We start from the raw sequence: 15,389 nt of genomic DNA, 5'->3' as shown, positions 1-15,389 counted from the left end.
TTAGGGTATAATGTTCTCACATTCTATACTGTTATGACATGGTATATGTTTCAGATGAAGTGTTAAAATTTTAGCATTAGAGTTATCATTTACTAGTTAGGAAATAGTTTCTACTATTTCATATGGTATTGAAAAGTTACCATGCTTACAATGAACCTATTTTTTCTCTATTAAAAGACCTTTTAGATTTTCAGAATTTGTATTTACTCATACAAGTCGAATTAGAGTGTGATGTCTTTATGCTATCTCGTTTATCTAGTATACTATATGTGCGGTTAATATGGACTTTATTTTACATGTGGGACGTGGACGTCTTTTTTCCATCAACGTGGCCTCCATTTCTTCCCTTCCACATCACCTCCATTTATCAATAACGACCGAAGACCTGTTTGATTAAGGGGTACAACCAAATGAATTGAGGCCCAATTGTTAAATCCTTAATAATATCAACATCATGTTCATCCACTTAATTACCAACCCAAACTTAGCTATCTCGCAAATTCTCCCAAAGTCAAATGGATATCCAAATACCTAAATAAATTCATATTTGGTTTTAAGATAACTATATTTATCTTAAAGAAAAATTTACAAACTAGAATTTCATATTTTAGATATCTATTTTGTATTTGATAAAAAACTATGTAATATGTACATAACAATTAAATTACCTAGAAAAACTGACTTACTTAAATATTTTTCTTGAATTATATAAAATGTCCAAACTACACGATATTTTAGTCTGGATTATTCAATATTTCTACTTACATGAAACTATTTTTAAGTTTTTTTAAGTAGTGAAATAGCTGAGGATTAGTCGGTTAAATAAATCTAATATTCGGATTAAAAAACTATTATAAGTTCTCGAGTTGGTACAACAAAACTGAACTCCAACGACACCTAATTTTTCTAGATATTACGTGGTTCTCATACTTTTGCCAGGATCAAACCAACCAAATTTCACAGAAACCTGAAAAGGTTTATATATCTAAACCATAAAAATTTGAAAAAAGAAATAATCAAATCGGAACTGAACTGAACAGAAAAGCGAATGTCCAGACGTTATAGTAATTTTAAAACAGCTCAGGAGGCCGGTTGGTCTAAATTCATCAACCGCACTCTTTTGATAGTATAAAGTATAAACTCATCGTATGCTTTAGGGAACATTAATTCACTTTTTGATCAAATTCTAAACTATAGGACATATGAACTGCGGACATACGTTGTCAACCCACTTTCCTATGATCTATATGTTCCCATTTCTTAACTTCAACCCACTTTCCCATATAGATCATCTATATGTCCCATTTCTTAACTTCAATATTAGAAATGGAGAAGTTCATGATGAGTTTATATGTCATAGTCTCATAGAGGATACCCCATATTTTCTCTCCAACATGGTGTGTTTGATAAATTCGTACCCTGCAGGCTGCAGACTAACCATGCAGGAACTCGGTGAAGACATAATAATTTTTTTCTTAACCATTAAATATTAACATTATTATGCACTTTTCTCAACCATTCAGTAAATATTGTAATTATGCCCTTAAATTCTTTTTTTATAAACCATAACACACAAAAAAATTGTACCATGCAGTACATTGTATACTAGTATAACTTTTCCACTTTGACGATGAGTCGATGACTTCTGTCGGAAACTATCCCGCAAGTGTTTCTTTGTTTTTAAATCAAAAAAAATGTTTCTTAGTTTTTAATCAAAAAGGTGGTTCTTAGTTCTATAACAAAGTATGTAACGAGAATATTTCTACGCATCTTTTTACTTTTAGAAATCATGTACTTTGAATCATATAAACACAACATGTAAAAAGAATAAATAGCCTATATGTAAAATTGAAGGAGAATGCTCCCTAATGCTGGTCAAAGTTTCTTATCAGGAAAAAAATACATTGGTCAAAGTTTCAACTAGATAGAATGTTTAGTTAGTCAATTCTAATTAATTTGCATGAAACATTTATTCCCTCTGTTTCAAATTATATGTCGTTTTGGAGCAAAATTTTTGTTTCAAAATAAGTGTCGTTTTATGATTTCAATGCAAAATTTATTGACTTTTTAATCTAATCTAATCTATTTTTCTATTGGTTGAAATCTAATTAGGTGTATTGGTAATGATATTTTTATCTAGTAAATATACAAAATTAAATATTTTATTAATCTGTGTGCCGAAGTCACGACAAATAAATTGAAACGGAGGGAGTATAATTTAATAAATAGGACGATAAAGTGAAATAAACGACACAAATAAAACATATTCACAAATTACAACAACAAAATTCCAACTAGGGAGAATTTTTGATTAGTCAATCCTTGTTTTTAATGTCGCCTTGTTAGTCAATGTGCCATGCAATGCAACATAAAAGTAAAAAGGATATACCTACGTTGCAATTTCCAATAACTAAAAATGTACTCGCTAAACTGTTTTCTAGTTTTAAATATAAACCTTTCAACTAGTAAATATAAACTTAAATAGTCAACAAGTAAATTAAAAAGATTCTGAATTTGTAGTGCGTGAACAATTTGTTTACTTTTTGTAATTTATTATCGTATGTCTTTTTATATATACACTGGAATGCATATGTCAAACATATAATGTTTTATTTCGGTAGCAACTTTGAAAATATGACTGGTAACTAAATCAGTTTATAATGTTTTGAAGGTATACATATAATTTAACCATATACATATAAAAAATGTAAACACATAAAAATAAAAATATAACATCTCCAGTTTCTTAATTGTTATGACTACCCGCGATTTAAACATTATATATAAACTTAGAAGTATTTGTACCATCTAAAAAAGATCCTAAACCTAGCTTGGATAAGGATAACTCTAGGGCTAGAAAATATTACAATACAACATATGATCTGAGACAGAAGAAAGAAGATCCACGACGTTGGTCCAATGCAACATTCGTTGTCCCTTCGGGAACATCATATTCTCACCCTTTCTCTTCAGAAACTCCATAGAAAAATTGTCATTAACCTTGTCTTTATTAGAATCGGCTGATCTCGAGTTTATTATCTTCCGGTTAAGAAGATCGATATACGTCCCAAGATCGTGAACGCAAGAAATGTTTTGAACATCAAAGAAATCTAGAGTGAGTTCGACCCCAACATGAGCATAACATGAACAACTCCACGGAAGCTCATAAAAACCACCTAAAACCCTAAAATTCTCATTGAATAAAACGCCGGGAAGTTTAGTGATCGGATCGTTAACGTTAGTGATTCTCAAAACCTTAACTCCTAGCTCCTCGCACGTTTCTTGAACCCCAAGTTACCAACCCTAGGACCTGCAAAAGAGAAGACGGTTATCGGAACATCTCTCTCGCCCATCCTCCGGTTCAGACCAAGCTCCGCAATGTCGTAAGCAACAAGATGAGCCAACGAGCTTCCCATGCTATGTCCAGCGAGTGTTATACTCATATCTTCTCCTTTGTACTTACTCACCAGTCTAGAAATTTCGGACAGAAGCTGCTGTCTGCAGCTCTCTAGTCCGAACTTGCTCTCACTCTCATCAGATGTGTATAAACTCAAGAACCCTGACTCCACCTTCACGTCAGGACGTGTGTTATGAGGATCGAACCTAGCCGGAGCCAAAGAGCTCATGAAGTTCGTGACCCACTCGGGATTAGTTACCGTTCCACGAAACGTCACCACAATGTCTCTCCTCCCTAAACGTTTTACTGATTCATCAGATGAAACGGCGACGTAACCTACCCAACGTGCGCCCCTATTGGCCTCGTTTTGGATCGGACTGATGCTGATGTTGATGTCAGGCGTGGCGTAGATGTATTTTGTGACCTTGTATTCCTCAGGTTGGTCGACTCCGGTTTCTTGAAGTAAGGTTTGTTTGCCATACTTGCAGTTTAAGTAACGTTTTGAATTAGGGTTTAGGTCGAAGGCTTTGTAACATGTTGAAACTAAGTTGCCATAGCGAGTGATCTCTTGTTGGAGAAGAGGATTTAAAGGTTCAATGAGATCTTTCCAGTTGTTACACCCCTGTATCTCTCTCCAAACCCTAGCTAACGGTGCCTGAGCACGAGGAGAAGCAACAGGCGAAGTAAGAATATGTGGTGCTAATACAGCAGAAGAAAAGGAAGAGGAAGAAGAAGAAGAAACTACGAGTCTTTTGGGGGTGTTTTTGGAATTGGGGAGAGAGACAACATGAGGAAGAACAAGAGTTTGGTCTGATCTTAGAAATGGAACATGTTTCAGATTAGGGCTTTGGAACAAGGACTTAGTCGCCATTGTTGGAAAAAAAATGTAAAGGATACAGAGAGAGAAGTTGGTGGAAGTGTTAAGAGATAAAAAGTATGTGTAGGCGTACTTATAGTAAGCATGGAGAGAGTTCCGCATGTTTTGGCGTGTGTTTGACTGAAAAAAACGATCGAGGTTAAAATATTCAAATTACGATCATGTTTTGGCAATTAAGAATTATTTTATGTGGTCGGAGGTATTCTATATTATTGAATTTTAATTTCGTCTAGCAGTTCTTCCTAAGTTCAGTCTTTTATACGTTGACAAAAAAAAAGTTCAGTCTTTTATACGCGTTACCATAGCATGTGTATGTGAATGCAAAATAAAATAATAAAATACGTTAACTCCATGTTACCAACCTAGTACGATATATCTAGAGAATATACTGATTCCAAATTCAGATTAGTCCGAGTGACAATTTGGCCAAATTATCGTAGTCAGCTGACTTTTGGTTTGGATTGGTAAACCATTGAGTAATAAGACCCTTTTTGGTTAACTATATATAGGTGATCCGGGCTGGGTCGTGTCAGTATCTAACTGGAGCCAGGGGCTTGTATTTGGTCTGTTTCTAGAACTAACTTAAGTTGCTCGACTAAACCCTAAGGACGATTCAACCCGACCAGTAAAGCCTAACTCACCAGGTTTTAACACAGGACAAAGCAAACTGTTCAATTCTAGCTTAAACCAACGCGTGTTGGCCTAGTGGTAAAGGAACTCCGGCTGGAGTGCCCGCTTGGGTTCGATCCGCGTTGGTCACGAGAGCATTCACATGGGTTTCTCTCGTCCTCCAGACCACTTCGCGTAACCAGGGACCTTTAAGTGGAGGCTTAAAAATCCTGTAATGGCATGGGCATAAGCCTGATGGGCTAGTCGATCACGCTTAGTGGTCGGATACTAGATTATCAAAAAATATACTAGCTTAGTATGTTACTGATTTTAAAAAAAAAATTGAAATGATTTATCAATTTTATTTCACAGATCTCATGCTATTGCAAAATATAAATTCCAGTTTGATTCTGTATATTTAGATGCAGCTGATATCAGTGGCGGAGCGCCGGAGGCAGCTCTTTGGTAGGGAGGCCAGATGACCATGTCAATTGTTTATAAACAGAAAATTATACTTGGGTTTTAAAAAGAAAACCAGAGCTTGATCCGCGGACGCATATTAATATTTACTTTTTCATACATTGATATTTGGTTTTCATGATTAATGTTATATATTTTAGATGTGTTGTTATATAATTAATTGTATACAAAAGATTTAGGCTGAATCATGTAATATTGTATTTTTGGTACAGATATCTAAACATGTTTCAGATATATTGGTTATTTTGATATGTTTTATGTTACAGCAGAACCGAACTCATTCACACCGAGAAGGATCCAATTCAAAACCCGCACATAAATTTATAATATCAAAGTTGAGTTTAATTTTAAACAAAAAATAAATGATACCGAAAGAGATAACCCGTACTTATCTGAATGTCAATGTCTACTGATTCTATAAATATATATTTCTTTTAAACTCTTTCTATGTGTTTGGACAAATTAAGTGAAAAGAAATAATTTTAATTTTTAGTAAAATAATTATATGGAGTGAATAAGTGATAATAAATATAATATATTTTTATTATTTTGATATAAATTATTATTTTGTTCATGTAAACTATATTTTGAATTATAGTGTTGGTTATGTAGTTTTTCACCGATTGAAACTAAGTTAAAAAAGTTTTAGTAAAACATACTAAATCGAAATTTTAACCATATGCAAAACCTGGTTAATTTACATTTTAATTTTTATAATTGGTATAAACTTAATGCTGATTAATTAATAAATAAAAATCTGCAGTACTATTATTTTTTTTTGAAAAAGGTAAAGGGTTAAAACCCGAGTCTATTAAAGATAGAGACCTAACCCCCGAGTGAGAGATGCAGTCCACGGATAGACCCTCTTCCGATTATTCAAATGAGTCCTAAAGCATGTACTCATATCCGTGTGGTGAAAAGATTCATCATGAAGTAGTTTCTTCCGGCAGAGTTCGAACTCCTTACTTAGATACATGCAGGAGTCCGATACTTACCATTAGGCCACGATGATCCCTTCAATAGTATTATTATTATTACGGTAATATAAGTAATGATGTGATATATATTTAAGATAATACAATTAATGAAGTTGTTAAATTAAATATTAATGGAAAGATAATTAATACAATATTGACCCATAGAAATATATCTTTGTAGTGAAAATATCTATATTATTAAAATAGAAGTACACTTTGAAAATGCCCCTAAGTTTTTGAAGTTATTTACATTTGAATGTCACTGAAGTAATAAATTAACTTTCCTTAATTATAGTTGTCTTTTCTGATTTATAAATACATTTTCCTTAATTAGTTGTCTTTATTGAACCTCTATTTAAGTATGTTTGTCTTTTTTCAATTTAAATAATTGATTTAAATTTAATGTATTTTCTTAATTTAAATAATATATCTTCTTAATCAAACCTTTATAATAATAGATTTTGCCAATATACTTCGTTTTAACATATTAAATATTTTTTTAATATTTATTAGTATAAATAATAAAATAAAAATCACACATCATAATCAATTTACATAACATATAAATAAAATATAAAATAATTAATCTATATATTATTTATATAGTGGTTTCAAGTTTAATTAGTTATAGATATTGGATTTGTTTATATGATACAGTGTGATATGATAGACGATCAAAATCACAAAATACAATTATTCAACGTAATAAATAAAATTGTTATGTTTTAAAATGTTCTATTGATAATTATGTAATACATTTTAATTTACATATATATATATATATATATATTATACCATTAGTACAAATAAAAGATTTAAAATGAAAGCAAATATCTATACGGTCACGGATCAAGTTCTAGAAATAAACAACAACAACGTTAAATTATTTTTCTTGAAAAAATTTATTTTGATAAAAATCATAGTTCCAAATATGTTTATATATTTTATGTATTTATAAATTTATTTTATTTGGGATGCTAAGATTTAAGAATTGGGAAAAATGTGATTCACCTCTATATTATTTTAATTAAAAAATTAATATTTATATAGTAATATTTTATTAACTTTTTAATTTTAATTTTTATTATAACTGCAAAAGTTAATTTTCAATCTGGATTTATGTGTAGATATTAAAAATTCATCATTTAATATAAACAAAAAAACTAAAAACATAAAATAAATACCCGCCCGACCTTAGTATATTACTAAAGCAAAATACATAATAGATTTTTGCCCCTACATTTTCCAAATAATTACAACCCTCTGCCACTGCCTTTAAAAAAAAATTGATCCTATTTAATACGACCATTGACATTCCTTATTTTCGATCAATTAAAATCCAATCCGACCAGCATTTATTTCGCCAATCATATATAGCAGCAGTTGCTAATATTCCATTGCTTATTTTTCGGAAAATTAAATGCCAATTCCACCAACTTTTACTCAACCAACTAATTTTAACAACCATCACATTCAAGCAGTCATTATTAATATGACTACTTAAGGAGCTCCTATATTACAGTTGTATTGATGCCACTTTACATTTGTATTGAAAAAATATATTCATATTTTTTTATCAAAAATATATTCATACCATAAAGCATAGAAATCTAATATTATCGGTAGATAAATAAAATATCCTAGGCTGGATCTCTGACTTGATTTTTATAGCAATCAGATATTCTCAATGAAACACCGAAATTAAAACCCACTACGTATACTAAATATTGTAAATTCAAAATCATCAAATAAAACCAAAATTATTTTATTTTATTAATCTCAATAAATCAGTTAAGGTCGAAATAATAATGTGTACATGACTGGATAAGCCCAGTTTTGAAACTCATTCAAACGTTTTTAATTTGTTTCAAGCATATAGACAAATAAATTCATAAAATTACTATACAATAAATTTTACTTTTAAATTTTAAACTCTTAAAATTAATTTCTGTATGTATAAATATATAACTTTTTATATCATGTCTAACATATATATGAATATTTTTCAAACATAAACAATCATTACAGTTGTAAATAGAGTAGATCATTTTATATATAAATACATAATTTCATCACTAAAAATGAAACAAATCCCGCGCTTTCAAAGCATGAATCAAATTCTAGTTGACCCTTTAAAACATGTTGCTAGCTCCGCCACTGCCTGGTATTCTTAAAACAAATCAGCAACAAATCACAAATGTTTTTGTCATATATGTCTAGAATAGTTAGGAAAAATGAGCGAGGAAAATGTAATAACTAAAGCAACAACAGTTCAATGAACTTTCTCTACGTTGTTTCCGAAAACGAGAAAGTCAGTTAATTAGTTATGTTTTTGGTGTTTTTGTTATTATTTTGGGTTTGTGTCGAACTTGTTACTTTTCAACAGAAATGCAATCTTATAAAAACTAAAATAAAAACATATAAACGTACAATAAGTTTTTACTAAAAATATTTAATGTTGAACAAATTCAATATGTTCATTTTGCATTTTTCAATCAATCATCTTCAACAAACCTTTTATATTAAAATTCTAATTTTGATGATATGAATAATAAATACATTCATATGTAGTGTTTCGAGCGATTAGTTTATCTCTCATATTCGGTTATTCTTTACAAAAAAAAATTGTTGGAAATTTTCTGAAAATATATCAAACGCAATATTTTAAAAAATCGAATTCAAATACCTAATCTGTAGATGGAGAAGAGCATATATATTGATGATATCTTTTATGAGTACAATGAAATAACTTTAAATTTGTACACCTATCTGGCCTTTTGATGGGATGGGTCGGATCTCAATGGCAGAATTCAGTAGCAACACACCTACCTAACCACAGGTAATTTGGATGGAAGACAATGTAGGATTCTTGCTACCATTCCAACAATCCCATGCCGAACAACAAGCTCTTCTTAATTTACCATGTGTAGACTCTTAATAATGATTTGATTTTAATAATGGCAAAAAGTCTTTTCGATGAGACAAAAGCAGATACAACTAAATTGATTCCCAAAGAAAATCACAAATACCAGCAAAATGGTTAGCTAATTTTGTAGCTTTTTATAAGGAACTAGGGTAAACCCGCCCTACGGGCGGACAAACAATAAAAAAACAAATTATACAAATTATTTTAAATATCTAATTTATTTTTAACTAAAGTAGTACTAAATTTTATAGTTTTTACAACAATTTTAACTGTTCATTTTAGAAATCATATTTTCTAATTATTATAAAAAAAAAAATTCTTTTCGTTACACATTTTTGAAAAACTTATGATTTTACGATGTAAAAGTAACTTATTCATTATAACTACAAATATTTTAAGATAGATAAATAAATAATATGAAATTATCGTTACTTTTTATACTTATACATGTTTTTTTTGAGAAAGAGTATACATATAAATCCTTTTAGAATCTTATATGCATTATCATTTCTGGAAATAAAGCTAACCATGTTATTTGAAATCAATATTACTGGCTAACTTATAATATATAATCCTGACGATATTTTATTATATATTTACTATATTGATTGTTTTTTGTTATTGAATACAGTTTTTAACAAAACTCATTTTGCTCTTTCTAAAACAATTATTTTCTAATCGGTCCAAGTATAGCTTCGTTTATGGGTTTCACTGAAAACCTGAATAATTTTAACATAATCTATTCTATTAATTCTTCAACATGTCCAATTGATAAATGTTGTGTCCATCTTTTTAAATTTTATAACTGCCACAAATACATAAATAGACATACAAATTAATTGTAAGCAAACAATATAACTGCAACCACTAACGTAACCCTATATTATTTTTTGTAAACTAACCCACTAACCCTACATTAAAGGAACAAATATTAGATATGTCAGAGCAAAATATTATAATAGGTTAACTTCTACCATTTATTAAAGTTTGATATCAATATCAACATTGTTAAAAACAAACTATATCAGACATTGTGGACACTTCAGAGATTCCGTATTATGTATACTTTACAGAGGGATAAAAATTTCACAGGTTATTATTAGAACTGCAATATTATATATACACAATTATTTGAAAATGGAAAATCTATAAATATTTAAATTAAAATAATATTATGCTTTTTGCGGGTCAAAACTCTCGCCTAAAATCTTAATCCATCTAATAGACCAATTAAAATAGTTCATGTAAACACTAATTATATATAAAATTAAAAATTAGATAAACAAAAAAGGTGATCATCAAAAATTAAAATTTCCAAAACCCATTTTACCTTTTTTTTGCTAAATAGGATTAAACGGAAAAATACAATTACAAAGAAAACTATAAATATGATTAAATAAATATAAATATAAAAATTAAATTTCTAAAAAAAATCGTAAAACATAAAATAAACCCGCCCTTTGATATTATTATGGAAGTTACTATTTATAAAAATATATTCTATGGGTTTTAGTTTAACGGATTTTAAATAGGTTATTCAAATATCTATCAATACTATTAAAGTTGAAACATGACCAACTGATATCAGTTGTGTCCAATTTTAAATGAAATATGATTCTTACTTTCTATGCCTTTAAAAAGAAACTGAGTATTTCATAAATGTTTCTAATTATATAGGAAGTCTAACCGCAATCCCTTATTATTCGCCTAACCATTACGTAAGTTTTATGTTTCAGGATAAATCGGTTACTAAAGTGGGCTTTGTATCAAGATTTTTACGTAGCCCAAATATATTATTAGGAATTTGTTTTGTGTTAAATTTTGTTATCGGTTTTGTAAAGTCAACCTTGCATAGTGGCAAAACGTTTTGCATATTGGCTGTCAGTTTTATAAATGCTTATATTCTTAAAATTGTTTTAGCTATTAGAATATTATTTTTTCTTTACAATTTGGTGGACAATAGTTTTTTTCCAGAAATAAAACAGTTACACAACTAACCGGCCAAAAAATAGTTACACAACCTTTTTCAAAAAAGTCCAAACTGATATGTGGCAATTTGTTCGTTGGACGACAATTTGTTGTTTGTTGTTGATTATAGCCTAGATTCTATAAAAATTATATTTCTTAAAAATATAAAACAAAAAATATATCCGTCTTTTTAAGGACGGATCATAAGTTTGATCTAATTATTTGAAAATCGATTTGGGGGTGCGGATTATGAGTATTTTATGCGGGTGAATGTGGGTTGGTTGATTTTGGATCGCGGCTATTCTGGCGACCCGCAAGGTATTTAAAAAGTAAATATTTCTTTTAAAATACAGGAATTTAGAAATAATAATTGAAAATTTAAATCATGTGTAAATTTTTTATTATAAATATATTTTTTATAATAATTAAATTAAATAATAAATTTAAAAAATATATATATATAACCCATAGATAACCACAAAATTAAACGGAGCGGGTGCGGGTATAAAATTATTTGTTTGCGGGTTGTGCGGTCATGTTTTTTAACCAAAACAAAATTGAAAACCAGCGGGTTGGCGGATCAGCGAGGCAAGTTTCACCCGTAACCCAACCTTAATCGTGCGTACCAGTTCAATTTTTAAATTGTTATTATTTAATAAAATATATTTTTATTAAAACTTATACACAAATATGATTAAAAATACAAATATAAACAGAAAAAAAGAAAAATATCAAAAAAATAAATTTAAAACAAAAAATATACCCGCTCTTTTAAGGGCGGGTCAAAATCTAGTAATTTAGATAATACCCAAAATAACTACCCACAACTATATCCGAGAGAGACACTTCCGGTCTCTATTGTGTTTAGAAATCTATATCTATAAAGTACAGTTCTCTCACTCCAGGATACGCCACGTCAGATGCCAGCACATAAACTCGACTCCCGACGGCACGACACGTGTCCAGATAACCAATCCCCTGCGTTTCGTTAATAGGTGTGCGCAATTCGTTTGGGCCGGGCTTGGTGTAAACTTCTTACAGACCAGCGCGTTTATCATCTTAGCCTGCATGAAACGCTGCGTTTTCCTTGAGGGTTAGACCCATGTTCTTCTTCGTCTCTCTAGAGCTCATGGCGATTAGAGTTCCACAATCGTTCTTTCGTCTTCTTCCTCACTGTACGAAACGATACCAGTTACCTAATAATACTCTTAAAACCCTCCATTAATACATCACCCACGATCCTTCTCTCTAAGCAATACAGTAAACTTATATCCAGAATATAGCTAACGCAGCGATCTTCCTTTCCGATCTGAGGATCATATGATGCTCATCCACCGTTCAAGTCCGTTTGCTCTGCTTCTGGGAGGTCAGGAACGTCCGACGCGTCAGCGAACTCATAGGATTCGATATGCTGCTGCTTGATTCTCAGGTCTGTTATGTTCCCCCGCTTGAGTTTTAAATTTAAATGTTTCAGACATATTCATTCCTTATTACCAACATTTCCTATTTAGAGCTTCGAAACTGATTGGTAACTGTTTTAAATATTTTCCTGATTATATATAGATCATCTGTCGTGTTGAATCTTTACTAACGAAATCTCCTGATCATTTTATGTTTAGTCGACCATGATGCCGGCGACGGTGAATATGAACCGGCTTGCAACTCACAGCCCTAATCTGAATACGGTTTCACTATATTCCCTAGCCGGTTTGATGTGACCCGATGTAATCGGAATTACCGACTGTCGGACTCCTCTATGATGTTTTGTTTCGGAAAGTCTACCTCTTTTGATGAGATAACCGAACCGGCTATTCCGATAGGTGTGGAATCTTTTCGGTTCCGTAATCACAGCGAGCTGCTTGGTCTTGCCAGCACAAACTCTCGGCTTCCAGGTACTGCTCTTCTTCTCTGTAAATTTGTCTATTATGATTAGTTATTTAATAATAATCATCCCACAGACATCGTCGGTGAGATAGCTGCCGTGAAGAGCACTATAACCGACCCTCTGCAGAACAATAACCGTCTGACGGCAACCATTAAAATGGATAAGTTACTAATTGTTCCATATTTATCAATTTAGATTCTAATACTGGTTATTCAGAGTTTGCCTCGATTTGGTACCGCTCTCGCGGCCCTCTACTTTAAAAAGTATTACATTTTGATCACTTTTTATGTAAATGTTATCAGTGATGTTTCAGTGACTATGAGTCTGTTCGACTTACAGGCTGTCAAGCTCCACAAACAACTTGAATAATGGGTGGTGATCCAAGGGTTCTGGTTCCAACCAGTATCAACCCAAAATTGTGGGAGGTAATTACTTGAACTTAACATCACTTAGTCCGCCTTTTAATTATTCTCAGTACATTTACAGCATTTTATTTTGAAGGTCGTCTGTTTCTGAATGCTACTTCAGGCACACACATATATTTTGACAAGGAAACTACCGCAGGGGAGAATTATTCTACAGGCTGGTTGCCCAATACACCGGGTTTCCATCAGCAGCTCAATTGCCAAAGAGCTACGTCAAGGTAGAATCTCTGAGCATAGCTGAGCTTAATGAATTTGTCATATCTGCTTCTTCTCAAGTATAGTATTAGTAACCATATATTATGATTTGAAAAGAGAATGAACTGAAGTTAAAGTTTGCTGCTGCTGGTTAACGAATGTAGGAGATTGGTTTCATCTGCACCGTGAAGGTCACTGGTATCAAGCTTAGATAATGGATGGTGCTATGTTTCTTACTCCAACCGCATCAAGAAGCTCCAACACACTGTCTGAGCTTTCACCTGTCTGCATTGTACTAATACTAATGCTGTTGGTGTCCTAAGGTATGTGCCATTTGTACACACCTTATTTGCATTCATTAATATTGGTGTCCATGCACATAGTCAACTTTGAGATTTGATACGTGTTAACTTCCTGCTAGATACCGGGTGGAGATGTCCATTGAAGATGAAACTGCTGAAGGCCTCTTTGTTTGTTTTGGCAGGGTTATGACAAAACTGAATAATACGAGAGCCTACGAAGCTGACCATGTTTTGGTATGTCCTTACTCCGCCTGTCATGTTTCTTTTTCTTGAAATTTTACTCATAAAATTGCCTTCAACCGTTGCTTCCTCAGGCTGGTGATGGTTTGAACCCGGAGGACACTCAGGCACCTCCATTTGTTGCAGGCATGGAGTGTAGGACCTAGACGTTCCAGGTCAAGGTCGGTGCATACAACTTCACTGCAAACCATCAAACCTTTATGATCTCCCGCATCCTTAGTGAAGGTGACCGTATGCCGCTCCGTAAATTTATTGGCAATGTAAGTTCCATGTTACAGTCAGTTAGCTTCACGGTATGCAGATATTAACAGGTTAGTTTGGTCTGAATAGGGAGGCGATGATGACAATGGAGACAACAACAGTGGTGCCATCTCGGTTCGTTCTAAGGTGGAAACTGGTGGTAGCAGTCAGGTGCAAGGATCCTCGGAAGTTAAGAAAAATGGATCCTTTTTTCCCCCGTTTTGTTGACAACATGGTCTTTGAATCTTGGTTATTTTATGTTTGTTTACAGACAAGCTTTATAAAATCTATCACGTTCTCCATTTGTTTTGTATTTAAGATCTTTATTCATATTTGGATCGCTCAAAGACTGCTTGAAATGGAATATGATTCGAAATGTCCGTTTCATAGCATTTTACTTTTATAATATATCATAACATGAGACTGTACGTATACGTCACTATATAATCTTATACAAATTGTTTGATTGATCTACTATATCATTAACAAATAAAGCTAAAAAGAATTGGCCGAACAATAGGCGACTATATCAACGATTTGATAGTCACCTGTTTATATGACAAGCTTATAGTAAACATTGTTAAAAGTATAGATCTTATCATGCTCATGCCCGTTGACCATTGGTTCACGTAATTTTTTTGTTGGAAACAGGTTCTGAATCTTAATCTTCATAATACTTCCAATTAGGTCAAGTAATCTTTAATTTTGTTGAGAACAGATTTGGAGTCTTACTCTTCGTAATACCTCAGTTACAAATAAGAGTTCAAATGTCCCTCGGAAATACTGATGGTGACATTATAGTCGAGGCTGAGATCATGACTGGGAAAGAAGCAGGAGCAAAACTACTGATCCCTCAGATACAATCTCT

At 31.8% G+C, this 15,389-nt stretch overlaps 1 protein-coding gene and 1 long non-coding RNA gene across 9 annotated transcripts; one reads left to right on the top strand and one right to left on the bottom strand.

Moving 5' to 3' along the window:
* Positions 1–2,853: 2,853 nt before the first annotated feature.
* On the bottom strand, positions 2,854–4,268 carry LOC108845425 (phospholipase A1-Ialpha2, chloroplastic-like). Its single transcript, XM_018618638.1, is given in 2 exon segments — positions 2,854–3,278; positions 3,281–4,268. Coding segments are annotated over 2 exon segments (1,413 nt in total).
* A 7,862-nt stretch (positions 4,269–12,130) lies between these two features.
* On the top strand, positions 12,131–14,908 carry LOC108838292 (uncharacterized). 8 transcript variants are annotated; one of them, XR_008943646.1, is made up of 10 exons: positions 12,131–12,409; positions 12,511–12,663; positions 12,854–13,126; positions 13,193–13,283; positions 13,422–13,544; positions 13,621–13,762; positions 13,904–14,062; positions 14,161–14,275; positions 14,356–14,541; positions 14,612–14,908. It is a non-coding gene; the product is annotated as an uncharacterized LOC108838292 (long non-coding RNA). The 8 variants fall into 8 exon arrangements; XR_008943650.1 differs by having other exon boundaries at positions 12,131–12,663; positions 14,224–14,269; XR_008943648.1 differs by having other exon boundaries at positions 12,131–12,663; positions 14,161–14,269.
* Positions 14,909–15,389: the final 481 nt, after the last annotated feature.

This window comes from Raphanus sativus, chromosome 3, assembly GCF_000801105.2.
Source record: "Raphanus sativus cultivar WK10039 chromosome 3, ASM80110v3, whole genome shotgun sequence".
NCBI classification, from domain to species: Eukaryota; Viridiplantae; Streptophyta; class Magnoliopsida; order Brassicales; family Brassicaceae; genus Raphanus; species Raphanus sativus.
Note: the sequence above shows the minus strand (reverse complement) of the source record. Positions and strands in the feature narration are given on the sequence as shown.